The sequence below is a fragment of the Marmota marmota genome, unplaced genomic scaffold (assembly GCF_001458135.2).
Source record: "Marmota marmota marmota unplaced genomic scaffold, marMar, whole genome shotgun sequence".
Taxonomy (NCBI): Eukaryota; Metazoa; Chordata; class Mammalia; order Rodentia; family Sciuridae; genus Marmota; species Marmota marmota.
In genome coordinates, this window is record NW_026000068.1 from 10,453,936 (window position 1) to 10,476,268 (window position 22,333).

The following is a 22,333-nucleotide window of genomic DNA, read 5'->3' on the forward strand; positions in this document are numbered from 1 at the left end:
ATCATGTTGTATCTTGGTTTGTTTGGGGCACATTCTTCCCTTGTTTTTTTTTTTTTTTCCATGTGTCTTCCCTTCTAGCACTGAAGATCCAAGCTGTTACAGTTTTTACCCTATAGGATTATAGTGTCCCTGCAGGGTTCTAATACCTCTCCTTGATATTGCTACTAGGTCCCAGCCAATGTCCAATGCTGAGAGTTGCCCCAACTAAAAATGGTGACAAAGGTGTCATAAGATGGAGGCAGCTGCTTTCAGAGATGGGGTGTCAGGTCACATTGGGCTGGGTGGTGGCATTGGGTGGCATGTTCAGAGATGCACCTCTATGGCATGCAGTTTTGTGGCTGGTGGCTCTCTCCAGACCCTGACCAGTGTTCCCCGGTGCAGGCACCTGCAGGTGTGGGACGATGGCAGTGGTGGCAGTTTCCCAAGATGGAGGCAAACAGGGGAGCCTCATACTGGTAGATGGGGGTCCACATGGAAGTGGCAGCTGGGTGTCCTATGTGGGAGCAGCAGCCAGGATTTCTACATGGGTAGGAGGTGAGGGGTCCTGTATGGGTACTGATGCTTGTGGTCCTGCTCAGGCATATCAGCTGGAGTTCTTGCATGGTTGAGTGGCTGAGAGTCCCGTGCTGACACTGAGGCCTAGGGACCTGCACTGGAACAGCAGCCAGGATTCCTAAGCAGGAGCAGATGTAAAGATCCTCCAATAAACTACAGAGAAACAGTATTTCCACTACTTGAATCTCAGGTCACAGAGCAACACAGATTGTAGCCGTCTTCTAGACAGCCATCTTGGATGTGATTGGAAATATGGTTATATTCTATGGAAATTATTGCATATGGGACTCAAGCTACTGTATTTTTCTTTTAAGAGTATGGTCTTATGAACATTAAATGATGACTTTTTGCATCACTTCCTATCTATTATCCCTAGTGAGTTCAGAAACTCAATCTGTCATTTAGTGCGGTGAAAAGAGATATGTTTAGTATTAGGCACCAGGTCTATATCTATGAGAATATGTTTGCCAGTGCTGAGAGAGAGAAATGGGGTGGGGCAACTACTGGCATTTTAATCAAAATTTTCATGATGATATGGAACAATTTGAGGGTGATGGACATCTTGACCACACCACCTTCCAATCTTTGCTCCATTTTAAAAATTTTATCATTTTATTTTCTTGTTTTTATTAATGCAATATAGGTAGCAATAATAGTGGGATTCATTTCAGCATACATACATGAGACATATGTTTTCCATCTTTTCCCCCAGTACTTCCTCTTTCACTTCCTTCCTCCCTTCTCCTGTTTCCCTCCCTCTACTCTACTGGTTTTCCTTCTATTCATTTGTTACTTCTTAAATTGGTGCTTTTAGATATATGTAAAGGTGGGGTTCACTGTGTTATATTCACATTTGCACATTACATATTTGGTCAATTTCGTTCCCAGTTCCTTCCTCCTGACCCTACTGCCTCCCCTTCAATCTCCTTCCTCTACTTCACTGATCTCCCTTCTATTTTCATAGGATTCCCTACTTTACCCCTTATTTCACTCTATTGATTTTCTGAATCTAATTTACTTGGTTTTACATGATGATCTCCAATGCTATTCAGTTATGAGCAAATGCCAAAATGGTTCTTCTTTATGACTTAGTAAGACTCCATTGTGAAATATACCACATTTTTCTTTATCCTTACATCTGTTGAGAGACTCCTGGCCTGGTTCCATAGCTTGGGTACTATGAATCACACTGCTATAAACATTAATGTGCCTGTGTCCGGACAGTATGATAATTTTAGTTCTTTTGGATAAATACCTTGAAGTAGGATGGCAGAGTCATTTGCTGGCTTTATTTCTAGTCTTTGGAGAACCGCCATACTGATTTCCAGAGTTATACTAATTTGTTGTACTAATTTGTACTAATATGTACTACTAATTTGTACTAATTTACTTTCCGGAGTTGTACTAATTTGCAGTCGTACCAACAATGCATGAATGTACCTCTTCCACCACATCCTCATCAGCATTTATTGTTATTTGTATTCTTTTTTTTAACAAAATAGTAATTATTTATATTTTCAAAAAGAAAAAATTAACATTTGGAAGTTTTCCCCTGTAGGAAGAGGGCTAAGAAGGAGGAACAGGACTGGCTCCTATGCAGGTGGCAAGTCAGGTACAAACAGCTGAGCAATCTGTGCTGGGACTTTTTTCACACAGCATTAATAATAAAATTTCCTTTTTTCTTCTCTTCTTTTTGTTGTTTTTGTTTTGTGTGTTTTCAGATTTCTTGTGTTTTTGTTTTTGTTTTTGTTTTTTAGAAAAAATGGAGGGGGGAGGGAAGAGAAATAAAATCAGAGAAAAATGCCAAAAAACATTTTCCACAATATCTAAAAACAGAGAACCATAGTTCTTGTCAAGACAGCATGAATTCTGGATGAATTTTTTTTTCCAGTTTTCAACACCAATAAAGATTTTTGCAAAAGCCACTATTATCAGAACACTTATCTTCCAGATCAAATAACCTCTTCCCCTTTTGCCTTTGCTTGTCACTTTCATAAGAGGATAAAAGGATGTATTCCGTTCTTGCAAACAATAAGTGCTAACAAGAGAGCTCTTCTGATACTTGTGTGGTGGTGAGGAGTTTTCACAAACATCCAAGCTTCAGCACAGTTGGAAGGACTAAAATTTGCTTCTCTCAACATAAATACTATTAGAATTCACAAACTGATTTTGAAAAATTCTGCAAAAACTCTCCTTTCCTTTTCCCTTCTCTTAAAACTAAATGTCCTTTTTTTTTTCCTTTCTTCTTTTTTGCTTTTTGCTCCAGGCACTTGACAATTTGTTCTGCTCAGTCAGATGCAGGCAGGTTTCTCCGAAGTACCACGACTGGGATATGCTCAGGGCCAGCACCTAAACTGAATCCCAGAGTCAGAATTGGTCAAGCCAAAGGGAACAGGGTGACGCAGCAACAGGGTTTTCATTAGGTTGAGTAGCCCGAGTCCTGGGCCTTTCCCTCACCCCCGCCCCTCGGCTTCCCCAAGTTATTTAGTGCTGTTTCAAAAGTCTGGGGCCATGATGCAGTCTCTTCCCCACAACAGAGTAAAGCTCCACAGATTGCGCTGTCTACCTGGTGGTCAGTGGCAGCAACAGGGGCTGCTACTTCTGGAAAATCCGGAGTCCTGCAAAAGGCAGGATCTTAGGATTGCTTCAGGCGTTTGCGGGGACGTCCCAGGACAGGGCACTGTGCTGAAGCCAGAGAGCGATATGCTTCAGCCACCAAGTCGGGATGTGACACTACCACTGACTTCCATCCAGAGGTCTCCAATACATCTGAGGCATGATAGTTGATGAAATCCACTGCCTGAGTTTTCAACTGATCTGCGCTGTGGAGGTCAGCCAGGATGAGAATTTCTGAGGCATTCTCCACAGAGAGGTTACTGCAGAGGGCATCCTCACACATGACCTTCAAACGCTCCAGGGCATACTTGTCAGCAGCTGCCAGCAGATCATCAGCCATTTTGTCGAGATTTGGAGCCTTCCCCGTGTAAATGAAGCACATCATCTCCTTAAAAACTTCAGGCTCCACGTCATTGATTTCAACCCGATTCTTTTTGCTCTCCTCCATTTCATGTTCAAACATGGCACTAAAATCTGGAGAACGTGCTGCTAAAATAGCTCTGTGAGCCTGGAACTCTTGGCCAGCAACACACAGGCAGCAGTCTGTGAACCGGGAATTCTCCCACAGCCCTCCTAACTCATCTGCCAACCGGCATTCAGGAACCTTCACCATATTCATGGTATTCTGGCCAGAAATGTTTACGGAATCTTGTACCACACTCACCTCACAAAAGAGGGTAAGCTTGTCATCAGGGAGAAGCCCGTCAGCCTCATCCAAAAGAAAATCTCTACGGATGAATTTTTTGAATCCCCAGTCCTTGCCTTGCACAAACCTATAAGCTCGTTGACTCTCCATAGCTTTGGTTTCTTCTCCCTTAGCATTCAGGATGGAGAATTTGAATTTTGCCCGAACTTCACTCTTTGGACAGCTGACCAGTAACAGGTAAAGTGACAGGTAATCTTTGCTTTCTTCATCTAGCCCTTTTGGGTTTACTCGCAAACACCGTTTCAGTTTATCATTGGCTCCTGATGAAAAGGTTGAACTTTTAATGACTTCACCCATTTCGTCCCGGCAAAAGCTAAAGTTATTAATGGTCCACATGTAGGAGAATTTCACTACCTTGATCTGAGTGTAGCACCAGCTCTCAGCTACAGGGCCAGTCGACATTTCTGCCGGAGGTGGAGGACTTGGAACCCTTAACATTGCCAGTTTGAAGGTTAAACAAGGTTTCCAAAGTCAGGGAACAAAGATTTCTGTTCTTTCTTCACTACACTGAGCTGAAAGGGCTCCCACAGGCCAAATATGGAACATCTTGTGCATCACAAAGATTGTAATTGTTGGTAGAACACAATGAATTAAAAGCCATGAGTTCATGATGATACTGAGAGCGGCAGCTGCTGGTCCCTGTCCCCCTGCACTCGCCTCATACTGTCCGCAACATCTGGGACCTGCAGGACCGCTGATACACAAATACACACACTCCGAGCGCGCGCACTCACACACACACACACACACACACACCACACACACCACACACACCACACTCTCTCTCTCTCTCTCTCTCTCACACACACACACATACACACACACACACATCCACACACCATTATTTGTATTCTTGATGATTGTCATTTTAACTGGAATCATATGATGTCTCAGTGTAGTTTTCATTATAATTTCCCTGATTGCTAAGACTGTTAGACATTTTTTTTCTATAATTGTTGGCTATTTTTATTTAGATTTCTTCTTTTGATAAATATCTGCTTAGTTTTTTGCCAGTTATTAATTGCAGTTTTTTTTTTTTTTTGTATGTGTGTGTCCTTTTTATATATCTTTATATATTCTGGATATTATTCTCCCATTGGTGAATAACTGTCAAAGATCTTCTTTCATTCTTACTTTGCTGTGTGGAAGCATTTTTTTTTCAAATTTTATGCTATTATCTTACCAATTTTCAGTTTTGTTTCTTGAGCTTTAGAAATGTTATTGAAGAAGTGGTTGGCTGTGCCAATATGTTGGGTGGTTTATGCTATGCTTTCTTCTAGAAGTTGCAAAATTTCTGATCTAATTCCTAGGTCTTTGAACCACTTTTAGTTGACTTCTGTAGAGGGTGAGAGATAGCAATCTATGCTTTTTCTTTTGCATATGGTTATTTAGTTTTCCCAGCACAATTGGTTAAAAAATGTTTTCTTCAATGTATGTTTTTGGAATCTTTGTCAAGTATCATATATCTGTATCCATGTGGGTTGCTTTTGTGTCTTCTATTCTATTGTTCATCACTTCTGTTTTTATGCCCTATCACTCTTTTTTTGTTACTACAGATCTGTAGTATAATCAGAGATCAAGTATTGTGCCGTCTCCAGTATTTCTCTTCTTGCTTAAATTTGCTTCAGCTATTTTTTCATCTTTAGTTTCTCTCAGTAAGTTTTATACTTTTGTATACATTGTTTATACATATATCAGTAAATTCATCTCCAAGCATGTCATTTTTTCCTTTGATAAAAATAATACTATTGACTTAAATTTTGTGTTCCTTGTTGCTCAATATGGTTATAAAGCAATGAACCTGAATTTTGTATATGACCTTGTGTCCTGCACAAGCTGGGATCATGATGATAATGGTGACTAGAAGCAATAGTGATCTTTCCTTTTCCATGTGCTAATGGAAAAATATCTAGCTGTATAATATTAAATTATTATATTACATAATATTATATTATATATTGTTTTATATTATGTTTTATATTATAGTATACATCATATTATACCATATATGTTTTATATTACATTATATATTATTTATTATAATACTATATTTTATTATTAAATGTGTGCTTAGGTGTAATTTTGAGGGGTGGCATAGATACCTTGTATTTGGGGGCATTTTGAATGGTCTTAATATATTCCTATGTTCATGGGACTTCTTTCTATAAATTTGATGAATTTATTCCAGGCCCATGGGCTTAGCTCTTTTAATTGGCTATTAATTGGCTATCTTTTTCAACTGGCATTTAAATTCTCTTGGAATTTTCACATATGTTAAGGGAGTGTAAATCAATTAACAGTGTGAGATTACCTCTTATGAGTTAGAGTAGCTATTATCAAAAAAGCAAATTACAGATGCTAGTACAGATGTGGAGAAAGGGGATTTCATTAGCATTATAGGTGGGAATACAAATTACTGAGACGTTATGGACAAAAGTACATGGATCTTCCTAAAAATATAAGAACAGAACTACTGTGCAACCAGCAATCCCATTGCTGGGTATATATCCAGGGAAAATCAAATCATTATATCTAAGACAAATCTGAACTCACATTTATTTTTGATAATTTATTGTAAAAATTTGAATTCATTAATCATTCATTATTTCCCTATGTACATGAATTACAATAAGATCAGTGGGATTGGATTCTACATCATGTAAAACTATAAGAATGAGAAATTATACTTCATCTATGTATGATGTGTCAAAGTACATTGTACTGTCATGTAGAACTAATTACAAAAAATTTTAGAAAGTAAGAATAGGAATTTTTAAGGAGAATATGATAAAAGATTAAGAAAAAATTTAAATTCAAAAGTTAAATATTCAGCTTCATGATAAAAACGAAGGTTTGTATGAGTAAAGATACTTTAAAAATTTGAGTCCATTATATTTCTATACATGCAACAAATAAAATGTCTTACATTTCATATACTACGTGTGCCTTATTGATCTATTAATAAACACTTAAACTTTGTTTTCTTATACATATGTCACATTGGTTAAGATAGCTTACAAATATCTACAATGAATATCTATAATAAATATATACAATTAATAATAATAAAATAGAAAAAAGTCTCAAAATAAAATACATTGGGGAATGGTTGTAAAAAAAAGAAACTGGTAAAGGTAACTGTGTATTTATGGAATGGTAGAGAAAGTGAAAATTCTAAACTATTTACCATAGGATAAAGTTACATGACTGTGATATATGCTTGGATGTGGTCAAAACATCGCTACCTCACATNTATATATATATATATAGTAATTACAATTTCCTTTCCTTCTAGGGACCTGTATTAATGGAGTGAAAAAGGAGAACTATATATAAAATGCTGGGTTTGATAAATAATCTGAGCTCGGTTCACAATGTGAAATAATTTACTATGCTAACCCCTGATATTATGGGTTAAAGGAGGTTGAAGACCTAACTTTTCAGTATCTGTAAATGAGACCTTATTGAAAATAAGGTCTTTTCAGGTGATCAAGTTAAAATGAGGGCATTAAAGTGTACCCTCTTCCAATATGATTAATGTTCTCCGAAAAAGGAGATTTGGGGACAGAAGGGTAAATATAAGGATACAGGGAGAACACCATCTGCAAGTCACAAAACACCTGAGGCCCCCAGAAATTAAGGGAAAGACTGTAACAAAGATTCCCTCACAATTCTTGGAACAGTGATCCTTGGAATGTTAGGTTTGCATTTTCAGCCTCCAAAACCACAAAGTGATATATTTTTTCTGGTTGAAAACATGAGTTCTATGGTACCTGGTTACAATATCTCCAGGAAACTACGATATCTGAGATGACAATTTGGGAACTAGCAGTTTGAAATGCTTTTAGAGTGAAAGTAACAAACTGTCTAAATGCTAGTAGTTTATATATTTTTTTTTACTTAAAAATATTTTTAGAGGACAGTAGCAACTCAGTGCTGTCTAACAAATCATTGAAGAATTCATGGTAAAGATACCTCAGTCTATCTCTGTTGTTCTTCTTATGGGGAAGGTCACCCCTGGTGTGGATGAGACACTAAGGATCTAGCCATTTTAGCAGAAGGAAAGGAGAAAGACATAAACAAAAGTTCCTCTATCAAATCACAGTCACATCTTTCCAAATGTTCATGTTTTCTCAGAAGCTGTCAGAAGGCATATGATCACTCCTTATCTGTAATTAAGGAGAACACAAAAATAAATATTATAATACTACAGTCTCTAAAAGGAAGCCAGGCCAAGGAAAAGTAGTTTAGAAATAATTTGTATATCCCACCATAATGTATACCAAATGGGCTTATACAGTGGGTGTGTCATGTTCAGCCATTCACTGAGCACCAGCCTAAGGCAACTGTTTTGTGGGACAGCAACATGCATTTTCTTTCATAAAGGAGAAAACATTGAATCTGGACAAGCATGTCCATGAGGTGAATAATAGCAAGCAACAAACAGCCTGTTATGGTTTAAATAAGAGGTGTCACCCAAAACTCATGTGTGAGACAGGGCAAGAATTATACAGAGGTGGAATGGTTGGAAGTGAAAGTTGTAATTTAATCAGTGGATTAATCCATTGATATGGATTAGATTACAACTCTCACAGTCCAACTACTGCACCTCTGAGTGGTAACTGCAGCCAGGTGGGGAGATGCTGGAGGAGGTGGATCACTAGGGGTGTTCCTTTGGAGCTTACATTTTGTGTCAATTGAATGGAGCCATCTCTCTGTTCCCTGCTCCCATGTCCTGAGCTGCTTTTCTCACCCATGCCTTCCAGGGTGTTGTTCTGCTGTACCTCAGACTCAGAGCTATGGAGTCAGCCATCTATGGACTGATACCCCTGAAACTGTGATCCAGTTTCCTTCTATAACTTGTTCTTATCTGGTCTTTTGGTCACAGTGACAAAGAAAATACTTGATGAAAACCTAAACCACTGAGGTTTTCAAATTCCTTTTTTGGTTTCTTGTATAAGCACTTGCATGCTTACTTGTAAATGATCCACGAAGGACATCAGAACAACAGGTGCTATTTTTTTGTACAGGTTAGGAAAGAGCAAGAATTTATTAATATTATCTATGCAGAAATACAAATGTATAGGGAGGGGGAACCTGGGAGGAATATACGAACTCTAGATAGGGCAGAGGGGTTGGAGGGGAAGGGAGGGGCATGGGGTTATAAATGATGGTGAAATGTGATGATCATTATTACCCAAAGTACATGTATGAAGACATGAATTGGTGTGAATATACTTTTTATACAACCATAGATACAGAGAATAAAAAAGAAATACAAATGTAAATACAAAAAAACACAAGGTATTTTTATACCAAAAAAGCATACTGTAGTCATTACACATTGATGCAATGTTATAATACCTTATTACTACAGCATTATCTTTTAATTTTTGTATTTAACTTAGTGAGAGATGTTTTAACATTTGCTTTTACTTAATTAGTAGTTTGAGTTGTTAGAAATACACTTAACAACCATCTATATATATATATATATCTGGTACCAAGAATTTGCAGTATTTCTTTCATTGATAATGAATTAGTTTCCCTGTCTATTTATTAAAAACAATCATTTTAAATTATAATGAAAGAAGGTCTGATTAAATATTTCAAAAAGTGCTTAATCAATATAAATTATGATGTAATGGAATGACAATTAGATGTATTCCCTCACTGATGTTTTGCAAAAGGACAGGTGGATAAACTAGGATGCAAGACTTGCTGAGAGAATGAAGGGCAATAAATTTTTTAAAAAAAATTTAAATGAATTTGGATGAATAAGAAAACATATATTGAAAATATCCTTGACATCATTAAACAACTGATGTTCCACACAGGCCAACTGGAAGTGATGACAATCAGAGTTGATATAAGTGTATTCTACAAAAACAAATACAGAGTTCCCCTCCCCGGTATGGTACTGGCTGATGCTGAGTAAACTACCAGGAAATTGCAACCCTTAAGAAGCTCATTCATTTGCTGATTAGTGAATCATAAAATACAACCTGGTTAAACATATGGAGAGGTTTCTTCGTCCGACATAAAAGCAATCTATCTACTATGGTCAGGCCATTGTCATTATAGTGGCTCTAGAGTCATCTACCATTTTGCTCCATGATTAGCAGCAGGTGGCTCCCAGGCTCAGATTGCTCTTGTAACACCAGCAGGAGAGAGCTGGCCAAGTAGAAGTGGTGCACTTCCCCAGCAAGCTTCATTTAAAGACATGTCTCTAAAAATTCCAGGAAGTGCCTTTCACTCATTTTCTCCTGGGCACTGCTAGTTTTAAATATTTAAATCATGTATAGTACATTCATACATAATTTAAATTATGTATGTTTATTCTAAATAAAATTTAGGAAGCTATCACTAAAATGGGAAGAGAAAATAAATACTGGGACCACACTATTAGAAAAAGCAAGCAGATTCCTCACATGAGAGAAAATGTTCGGCCCTTAACTTTCTCAAAAGAAGGAAAAAAAGCGTGTTGGGGGGGGGGGTTGGAATCTTTTTAAAACAAAAGGGGGAGCAGTGGAGCAGAGGAAGAAGATTGAAGGAGAGGGAGCAGGGAGAGGAAAATAAAGGAACAGGGGAAGGAAGTGGACTAAACTATGCCCTGTACATACATGAATGCACCACAGTGAATTCCACCTTCATGTATACCTGTACATCACTGATAAAAACTTAAACCATAAATGAATAGAGGGAAGACCAGAAAGTAGAGGGGGGACAGGGAGAGGGAGGAGGGGAGAAAATGGAGAATTACTGCAGATTGAAGTGGAACAAGTTGTATTCCATCCTTTTATGATTATGGCAAAATGAACCCTAACATTATGTAAAATTATATATAGTTCTTTATAATTAAAAGAGAAAGAAAGAAACAGGGTAAAGGTAACTGTGTATTTATGGAATGGTAGAGAAAGTGAAAATTCTAAACTATTTACCATAGGATAAAGTTACATGACTGTGATATATGCTTGGATGTGGTCAAAACATCGCTACCTCACATCATAGGAGTTGGGTATGTCAATACAGGTGAATACGAAAGCAGGCTTTGGTTCATGATATAGAACTCCACAACAGAAATTCCAGGCCAATGAAGAAAACTGTGGAACCACAATGAGGATATTTAAGTATATTGACTGAAGTAGGTAATTAGATTAGATCTCTCTTCCCATCCATTTTATTTTTTTTTTAATTTATTGTATATTCTATGATGTGAACTTAGTGACCAGTTTAAGAATAGTGGAATAAAGGAGTCTGGGGATGTGGCTCATGGGTAGAATGCTTGCCAAGCCTGCCAAGGCCCTGGTTTGATCCCCAGAGCAACCAGAAATTAAATAAATAAATACATAAGTAGTGGACTTAAGAATTTTGTAGTGATTCATTTTTTTCTTACTGATACTCATCAATGAATCTTTTGTTGAGCTTGTAAAATAATCACTTATCAATAATGTTTCATAGAAAAAAAATCATCTTTCATATAGAAAGAGAAGACAGAATACTGTCCATTAAAATTCTCATGAAAATGAAAGACATTTCTAATAAGTCGTTTCATATTTTACAACAAAAACTCCTTCACATGTGATGTGAATATTTTTATTAAATATTTAATTAATGTATCTTACTTAAAATATCTTACTTACATAGTAAGAACATTTCTACTTCTGTATATTGACGAATACTATTTATGGTGCTTTGTATTTATTTTTCAGAAAAAGCCTTCTGATATAAAATTTTCTGAATATTCCAAAATTTATTGAGACAAGAATTCAGTCAATAAACAAATTTCATACTTGTGTACTTGTTTTTCAAATTATTTTAAATAGACAAAATTTTACACATTTATGGCATCAAACATGATATTTTAATATCTGAATGCATTGTGCAAGCTATTTAACATAAACATTACTTTATTATTTATCCATTTTTTTGTGGTGCCAACACAAAATCTGCTCTGATAGCAATTTCAAATAAGCAACATATTGCTGTTAACTGAGGTCACCATGATGTTCAATAGATGTCCTGTACTTATGTATCCTGTCTTTTGACAGACATCTTCTCAGTTCCCCCACCTCAGAGTTTGCCCTAAAACAATGCTATTAGTGTCTTCTTTCCAGGGACATCTGCACAAGAACCTTTGTGGTTGTTCCGGTTGTTCCAAGAGTGTATGCTGTTTATGTAATTGCCTAATCATAGATTTATCAAAAGTTCAGTATTCTCTCTAGAGTAATAAGTAACATTTCAATATTTTCAAGATATGTTTTTGTTTTTCAGGAAAGGAAAACATACATTAAAGGAAAAAAAGTTCAACCACTTTTAACATTAAAACTATTTCAAGACATTAAATTCACCTTTGAAAAACAAGAACACAAATTTAGCCATTTTTTTACAAAGTTTGATTTTACATGTACAATATCAATATCCTGAATGCTTAATAATTATATATGATTATGGCTTGAAAATATTTTATTTCATCTTTATTTTTGTTAGGAAACACTATTTTATGGCTTTGCTAATCATGCTATAGATGCCCCCACATGATTTGAAACATGAAGAATTAATTATCACCTGGTTTCTTTACCATATAAGTGAAAGTATTTTTGATTTTCATACCTTTACCAGTTTCTTTTTTTTACAACCATTCCCCAATGTATTTTATTTTATCTTTATTCCTTTTACTTCCACTTGTGTCTTTCATTGAAATTTTATTGTTTGTTTGTTTTAAACCTATGGCCTTACACATAAAGAGGATATATTTTATTGAATTTATATCTGCAGTGGGTAAGGGACTGCAGGCAATTCTCAAGGAATGATCATTGGGAATATATAATAGCATACAATTTTTGCATAAGAAAAAAGGGAATGCAAACCCACCTATTCTTTCTACCATCATGCACATTAAAGAAAAATTGGCTTTGTAAGTTTTCAAAAGCAATAAGTGTTTACAGAGCCAGAAAATCTAGGAGAAAGAAATATTTGTCCCAAGTTAAAGCAAAGTCAACAATATAACGTAGAAATCTACATTAACATGAAATTCACAGTAAGATACTTTAAAAAATATTCTACTACCTGCAGGATTTGTCTAATCATGTCCCCTGTGGACTCCGAGATATATAATGTGACTCCTTCTCCATGGCATGGAAACAACACAGTCTTCTTTCTTATTCTCTGCCATAAATATTAAAACACAATGTTACTTGTAGTTCTCAGGTTTTACTTATTTATTTTGAAATGGAAAATTTCTAAAACTCTATCAAAAAATTAATGCTATTCTCTCATAAACAACTGAAATCAGAATAATGCTTTAAAATGTCAAGAATGCAATAAAGCATTTGACAACAAGGTAAGATAGAATATTCCTCTAAGTTCAAAGGAAATTTGTTAAATTTAGAAGTCTCCTTAACTAGCCTCCAACAGGGGACTGGGTGAAAAACTCAGAGCTAAAGCAAAAGAATCATGTATACAAGTACAATTATGACAGTGGGTTATTCACACTGTGGAACAAAAGTTTAGCACCTGCAGCTTAACCATCTCAGGGCTGAGCATGTAGCTATGGTAGAATGTTGTCTAGCATGCCCAAGAACCTGGGTTCAATCCCCAGTACCACAAAAAAAAGAAAGAAAATTTAGTAGATGTTATATTACTTTTGAAAATTCCTTAAGTAGCCATTATATTCAAAGACAAAACACAAACTTCACTGTTCCTAGAAATAACATGTAGAACAATTCTAAATAGAATGGTTAATGCTTTCATACATAGTTAAAAATATCAGACCAGAAAACCAGACTCAGGAGATACAGTCATAACAGAGATATTTCAGACTTCAGCTGGTATAACTTCTATCACTCTTTCAAACAAACTAATGAAGACCAAAGGACTCTCATGCTTAGAATGGTGTTGAAGAGTCCAGTTCAAAATCTCAAGTGGCGGTATTCTTTGGGTTTGCATTCGACACAGGGTGTAATGTTTTGTCTTTTTTTCCTTTACTGTTAGATTAGCCTATCATTTTATTATGTACTTATCAAGAGGCAATCAGAAAAGAGAGACATAAATTTAATAGGTGTAGAAATAGCGAAAATGTGACATTTGTTACTGGGGAACAGGAAGTGGACTTCATTGAGGGTCTCTTTCTATACAGGAATAAATTTTGCCTCTCCTTCATCTTTGTGTAATTGGCTTTTGGTTCCACTTGCATGAGGGACTTCATATAGATGGCCATTGCAGGCTGAGTTATTTCCCTCTCCATATTCTTTTGTTGAAGGCCTAACCCCCAATATCTCAACATTCAACTGCATTTGAAGACTGAGACATCAAAGAGTTCATTAAGTTAAAATTGAGATCAGCATGACAGGCTCAAATCCAATTTGGCCAGAGTTTTCATTAAAAAGTGATATTAAGACACAAACACATAGAGAGGGCAGACGATATGAAAATACGGCTAGAAAATTGTCATTGATATGCAAGGAGAAAGGATCTGAAAGAAAGGTCTTACTTTTAATTTAGACTTAGAGCTCCACAAACTGTGAGGAAATAACTTTCTGTCATTTAAGCCACCCAGGCTGGGGGACTTTGTTATGAAAATTCAGGCAAACTAATATAATATTTTTTGTTTTGCACTTTGAAATATAAAGATGAAAATATGAATTGACAAAAGTCTAATTCTATGCATTACACAGAATGTATAATTTGAATAAAATAACATGTTAAACAACAGCAATCTTATTCAATGGTATATACTTCATCTGAATACTTATTTTCTTATCTGATACCAGCTCTGTTCCTTAACACAAGATAAGAATATGAAAGTATTTTATAGTACCTGATACTCAGGTGTGGCCTATACCAAACCTGAAATTGATCACATAATTTAACTATAGCTTCCTAGAAATGAGTGAATCTTCAAACTAAGTGGGATAATGAACATTAATCCTTATCAGCACAACAGTTCAGTGTGACAGAGTCACAAAAGCGTTTAGATTCTCAAGGCTCTGAGGATGGCAAAATTTCATATTGTTAATCTGAATATAAAACAAAATAATGTATGGTTCTAGTGTTAATCATTTTTCTGAATAGAGAATATAAAATCATTGAATGTTAAACAATTAAAAATTGTGTAAAACATTTTTACATAATAGAACATACTCTGCCTTGTGCTGTCACTTTTGGGATCAGAGTACCAAGATTTGTGACCCACACTTTTATTTGAAAGATTAATAGCCTACCACTTAAATAAATAGGGGGTTCCTTTGCAGGTAAAGTGACAGAGGATTCTTTTTCAATCTAGTGTCATTGTTGTAGGATTTCTAAGTCTGGACTAACAGCAAGTTGCTTTATAAGTCTCTAAAGAACAAAATCAGCAACTTTCCTATAATCTCTAACCATCAAATTTTCCAGAATTCTATCAGCATTACATTAGGCACTGGAGTTGCAAATGTCACTTTCTAGGACAGGCAACACTTGCTATTTTTTCCCTATTAACTTCTTCATGAATTTGCAAAATGCTGAAACAAAGACATATTTCTGCCCTATAAAAGAACGTGTGTTAGTTTCCATCACTATAAAAAGTACCTGAATAATTAACTTACAAAAAAGAAAGTTTATGTTAGCTCCCAGTTTCAGAGGTTCCAGGCAACCATTGATTGCTCTTGTGGAATTGGACCTGTGCTGAGGAGGCACATTAGGCAGGGAGTGTGTGATGGGGCAAACCCACTCCCCGCATGGCCGCCAAGGGAAAGAGAGCAAGGGGGCTGGAGTCCCACTGCCCCAGGGCAGGAACACTCTGAGGACTCATAGCTTCCCACTAACATTTTCACTACCACCCAATAGTGCCACAAGCTGCACACCAAACCTTTGACATATGGGCCTTTGCCATGTTTTAGATCTATAGGGTACATTTCCATAGAAAGGAGGTAACAAAGTAGATAGAAGGAAGATGTTAGAGTCTGTAAACAAGTCTGGATGGCGCCTGGCAAAATGCCAGAGGGAGTGGTTTGTGAAGTAACACCAGAGAGCCATTAAGTGTGGAGATTCCTTATTGGTTGACTGATGTATCTAGTTTATGCTAATTAGATAAGCTTCGTGGAATGTATAAATACTGCTCCTGTCCTACAATAAAGGGCTTCCACTCCTGCTGTATCAATGTACACAAGTAGTTCGTCATCCCCCGGTTATTTTGCTGCAGCCGGACTGCGGCAGGAAGACATTGTTACAACACCTAAAACGTTTTGCAATCTGAGAGATGAGAAAAATCCCAATTTTGTGTGTGTACGCGTGTGAGTCAGTTTTCCTTGATGTGACCAAAATACCTGACATGAAAAACTTAAAGGTGGAAGGATTTATTTCTGGCTCATGGTTTTAGATATTTTAGTCCATGGTCAGATTATTGTTTGCTTTGAGCATCAGGCAGAAGGGTGCAATAGAGAAGTGGTTCCATTTGGGTAGCAGCAAACAGAAGAAGCAGAAGGGGCTGGGCATAAGCAATACCCTTCCTGGACCTGTCCCCAGGCCAGCTCAGCTCCGCCAAGTCAATTATCCATTGATGTCAGAAAAATTTGCATTTTTATTTTTAATTGACTCATCAAAAACATAAGAACTATATATATTTATGGAGTAACATATGAAGTTTTGTTAGATGTATGCATTTTGTAATGTTTAAATGAGATTAAATACATTTATCTATTTTTTTTTTTTTGTACCAGGGATTCAACCCAGGGACACTTAAGTACTGTGCCATATCTCCAACCCTTTTTTATTTTATTTTGAGACAAGGTCTCAGTAAATTGCTTGGGGCCTTGCTAAGTTACTTAGGTCCTCACTGAGTTGCTAAGGATGGCTTTAAACTTGGGATTCTTCTACCTCAGCCTCCCAAGCTACCAGGATTACAGGTGTGTGTCACCACACCTGCCAAATTTATCTTCTTCAATACATTATTTTTATGAGTAAAAATATTCAAAATCCTTTTTTCCCTAGCTTTCTGATATAACAGGATACCATTATTATCTATAATCATTTTACTGAGCAAGAACCTGTCACAACTTCTTACTGCTGACTCCGACAATACCCATTGACCAACTTTTCCCCATTCTTCCCTCACTCCTACTCTCTCCAGAGTAGGTAATCTGATAATCACCACTCTATTCAGAAAAAGTTTAGATTTCACGTATGAGTGAGAGAGGCAGTTCTTGTCTTTCTGTGCCTGGCTTATTATACTTTACAGGCAATTGCTTCACATTAACTCCAAGATTAAAATCCCTTCAGGTACAGCAGGAAGGAATGAAAGCTGACCTCAATCCACCATGGCATGAAAGATTATCTAACATTCACCTGTAGTTAAAGTAGAATAATTTGTGCACATAGATCATCCTTTCTAATAACCATATATCCCCCTTTCAATTAAAATTCTTGCAAAGGCATAGAAAAGGAAGCTCCTAAAACTTAAAAAAAATAATTGACCCTGGCCAAAAAAAAAAAAACCAAGTTTTAAAGGGAAATTATAATGTACACTATCAAAATTCTTGATAGTGGTATGCCAGACAAAATATAGACAAATAGAATGTAACATTTAAGACTGATCTTAAGGTCAGAAGAAAACCATGGAAGAGAGAGATGAAACAAAGGAAGAAAGGAAGAAAATAATTCAGGAAATAAAACACACATAGGAAAAAAATGGTAATAGGAAAATGTTAGAATTTTAAATGCTGTTGATCCATAATGAAACGTAACTTTATTCCTCCTAATTTTTTCTGTATTTCTTGTATCTCAACAAGTGTTTTATTTTCAATTTTTAAAACATCATTTCAACTATCAAAAGCAGGCCATTATCTCTCCGTGTTTTCAGTTCAATGTTAAAGAGTTTTATAAAAATAATAAAAAACTCAGAATCCAAGTCTTCATCTGATAAGAAGACTGAGTGCCTGCTCTACTGGCCATCTGCTTCAGAAGTCCTGCAAATCTGGTCATCCCTTCCCGGCACCCTCCCCATATGAGGATGAGAACGTGTAAGGGACCCCGGGTTCCTGGGCTGCACTCCATCCAGCTCACTACAGCCAGGTTCTGAACACAATTTTGTTTGAATTAAGCTTTGGTGTCTTCCCCCCACCCCACCCCTAAAAAAAGTTTAATGTTATTATCCTTCACACATCTGGCAGAAACACTGGCAAATGCAATCAGTTCCTATCTCTTGACTCTATAAATAAATTCCATTTTTTATTCCATTCTGCTGGCTTGTTTCTCATAAATTTAAAAGAGCATAACAGCAACTTGCTTGTTGTATTGATTTTACAACCTTGAAGGTGTTTTTAATCTGAGGAAAAGTAAACCTTTATTAACAAGTTGTCACTTTCACAGCAGATAATTCTAAGTTACAGGATTTCATTAGGAAAGGAAAACATCCCCATCCAATAATGTGGAGTGCTTAAAATGGTATTTGCTAAGCCTGTTGATGTCTAATTTTCTAAAAGTATTACATTTAAGAAGTTCATTTGTCTGTATTACATAATACTTTGTAGGTTACTTATTTTAACTAATGTTCACCTATATCTGCTCATCAGAGAGGAGGACAGCTAACGATGCCTTGATGCTAATACAGGAAGAGGAGCAGAGCAGGAAGAGTTACAACAGAAATAAGGGGAAAGAGTAGAGTCACATAAATGAGGGGTGCATTACAGGCAACTTCAAAGGACCAAGCCAATCAATCCTTTCTAATTTAGACATTTTATAAGGTAGTTCTGCTCTAAGGAAAGACTTCTTTAATTTCAACTTTTTCTTCTACTTTAACCACATGTCTAACTCAATTAGAGCAGACATCTTTCAGTTACCAGTTAACATGATTAATTGATGTTTTGCACCTACATTTGCATGCATCTTGACTGGGTGGGGAAAGTGCTAAAGTCAGCTGTCCCTTAGGGTATTGATTCAGAGAAGCAAAACTTATTCTTCTCCCTGATGGATGGAGAAGAACTTCCATAGAGGCTGGAATTTACTCCTATTATCAGACCTAAATAGAGGTACCCAAACAGATGTTTCTCATAATTCTCTCTATTCTAAAATTTTGGAAATTAGTATCAGAACAGTAGACTTTCACCCTAAACAACTTTTTACCATCCCAAATTATGGTTAATGATAGGAGAGGTTTTCTGTCTGACTCCATGGTAAAATGAAATCTAATATAATATTGCATTTTGGAGGTTATACATTTGGAAAACTTAAGCTGATGTATTCATTTCTATTTGCTGTAAATCAAGTATCTAGCCAGTCCTTTAACACAATTCACCAGGGAAAGAGAGAGAGCAAATGCCTTTTCAAAGAGATATGTGCCTTGTTAGGGATGAGGAAGAACTGAAAATGGGGAAAAGTCACAATGGCAGAAAAATCAGGGATACAAATAAATCTCCTCACTCTGTGGTCGTGGAGGAGATGTAGGGGAATCAGGAAAGGAAAACAAGAAGAGAGAATACTCTGTCTCCTTCACCTCACCCCCATTTACAGGACTACATCTTCTACCATATACCTTCCCCAAACAGCTATAGAAAGTCAATCGGGTCCTGATCCTGACCTAATTTGGCAGAAGGATGTTGGATTTGGGCTCTCAATAATTTTTCTTGGAGTCTATGTGTTTAGAAAGATATGTAGGAGTTGCCCTCCCCTAAAGTTCCAGAAGTACCTAGGAGGTTGCTAATTTGCAACCAATATCTGGAACTGGATTTGAGTGATCTTGTAGTTGGGCAGCAAGACCAGAGATTAGGAATATTTTCAAGGTCAGCAGTGCCCCTGCTCCCTTGGAGAAAAACAGATGAGAAAAGGAAACAAACAAAACAAAACAAAAACAAAACATAAAATTACAAGAATGAACTAAGTTTAAAGAGCTTCATAGTTTTTCTATCCCACAACCTGCAGAATGGAGATGTAGCAGGTAACTGGCGCTTAAGTTTTTCACGTGTTTGCATATATCACGTGTACACTGGTCACCACCATACACTTGCTTTCCAAAGCAATGCTGGCTCTAAATTCCAGTAAATCCTTATAAATTTTAGACAATATATGCCACTTGTGAGTATGGTGTAATGAAGATAGAATGGGTTCAAATAATTTTAATTACTAATATAAAAGGAATTGTGTAGACAAGAACCTTAATTGCAAATATGTTGGATTTAACAAATGTGTATTGTGAATCAGCTCAAGCAACTTACAAGAACACTAACAATTTTACAAGAGAAAAAGGTCAGGTCTTTGAGATACTTTTTAAAAATATGACTGAAAGAAAAGAGGTTCTGTTATGAATCTTAATGTTCTTAGTAGTTTTTTCCTTGGTAATTCTTTTAACCAGTCTATGGGAGGACACGATGGGCTAATTATTTTGTCAACAAAAGGATGCAACTGTGTAGAAGACAATAAGAAACAAAGGAGGAAGCATTCAGAAACTTTCTTTTGTTCTTTTATGATGATAAGCACCATGCTGTTCCATGTTCCTATAGGAGTAGGATTTCATGCCTAATGTTGGTATAGGGAAAATACATGCATATACCAAGGTATAAATATGTATGTATTGTATTTGATGTGTATCTATATATTCCTTTCCCTATCTTAACAATGTGTATTATATGTGTGTTTGTGTACTATGAATTTATGAAATTTTCCTTCAGTTATTTAGAAGACTAATATTATTTTTTAAAGCAATTATGACTATACTATAAGAAACCAGAATTTGAATTCTGGGTTTATATTTAAGATCTTTAAATAAAAATTAAACCATTTTAATTCTTTAAAAAAGGAATTGAATTCCTAATCACCCCCAGAATACTTTATGTGTAACAATTCATGACAACACATGACAATTGTAGCATAATTTGTAAGACATATAAAATAAAATGAATCCCTAAGGACCATGTTCCCTACTCTCAGCAGGTGTGTATGTGCTTTTACATACTTTGTTGCGGGGACTTGACATTCATAAATAAAGGCCAAGTGGTAAATATCATGGCATAGCTTTTTAGTTTCTCTACTCCCCACTGCTCTTGACCTTCCTAAATTTTTGCATGATGTATGAATATTGAGTGTTCAAAAGAGTAATATATTTTGCTGCAAATATGGTAGTAAGCAAAAGGAAAAATAAATTAGAAGATTGTGCCATGATTCATTAATCTATGTCTATTTGTAAAGAAAGAATTCACCAGTGTTTCTTGGCAAGGGTTTGCATCTTTAATTTAAAAAGCAGTTCAAGAATATGTATGATAATGGACCCTGAAGGACAAAACTCTACTTTCCACATCCCCCCATTTTCTCCCTAGTGACCAGCATTTTGCTGAAACTCAACACATTTATTAGGAAAAACTAGAGGGATCCAAAAAGCAACACAAATGAATAAAGGAAGAGTAAAGGTGAAAAAAACTATATGATCATTTCATAGGATTCATAAAACACTTTTCAACTCTTATGTGGGAAAGGAATCTGAATTACACTGACCAGTACATTTTAAATTCTATCCTTATAGAGAAATAAAAACAAAATGTCAATTCCAGATTTATGTTTTGTTTATTTGCTTTTTTTTAAATACAAACTTAGAAGGCAGTGATAGTATGAAAAATCCACAGAACTGACCAAATAGTAGTGTTGAATTTAAAATTTAGCATTGGTCATTTCTAGCTATTGAACCTTGAGATGATCCATGCCACAATATCTTATTATTAATGGTAATGATAATGATAATATAGGTCTCTCTGAAATAAATACTAAGAGTAATCACATGGATAAAGCACATGAGAAACACTCTCAAATAGTCGCCACTCAAGATGTAAAAAAAAAAAAAAAAAAAAGAGTTTCTTTTTCTCTTTTATCTCCACTTTTTAGTAGAGAAACTATGAATACCTTTTCTGAGCTTCAGAATTCTTGGAAATTTTAAATAATTTAGATGTCTGGAGTCAAAATCTGATGTCCTGATATAATGATTTAATTGGTCTTAGGCTAGTCTGGACTACACACACACACACACACACACACACAGGAATACTATCAAAGGCCATTTCAGTAAGTAAAACGTAACCAGCACCACCTCTAGACGCAGTGCAAGGACAGTGCCCCAGACCCAGAAGCTCCACCTGTGCACCTTACCCTGGACATCCCCTAAAAAAACCTCTACACAGAGACTGTGTAGTTAGAGAATCTCTAACTACAGAGACTGTTTATACCCATTTTTATGTCTAGTAGTCATCAGTCAATATTATTTGGGATATTCATCAGTGTAATTATGTGTAGAAACAGAAAACTCAGTGTCATTGCATGTATAGTGATTCATTCTCTAAACATAACCATGAGGCTATACTCATCTACTCTCAAAGAGCATATGAGTAATGTCTAGATTTTTGTTTAGTAAAAATAGGGTTACGAGGCTGGGTTTTTGGCTCAGTGGTGGAGCTCTTGTTTAGCATGCGTGAGGCACTGGGTTTGATTCTAAGCACCACA

General features: G+C 36.0%; 1 protein-coding gene across 1 annotated transcript; it reads right to left on the reverse strand.

The window, feature by feature from the left end:
- Positions 1–2,292: 2,292 nt before the first annotated feature.
- Positions 2,293–21,875, reverse strand: LOC107146451 (speckle-type POZ protein-like). The gene is made up of 3 exons (XM_048814005.1): positions 21,847–21,875; positions 4,494–4,655; positions 2,293–4,381 (listed from the first exon to the last, which is right to left on the reverse strand). Exon 3 carries the CDS (start codon positions 4,313–4,315, stop codon positions 3,191–3,193), a length of 1,125 nt encoding a protein of 374 aa, XP_048669962.1. The 5' UTR covers positions 4,316–4,381; positions 4,494–4,655; positions 21,847–21,875; the 3' UTR covers positions 2,293–3,190.
- Positions 21,876–22,333: the final 458 nt, after the last annotated feature.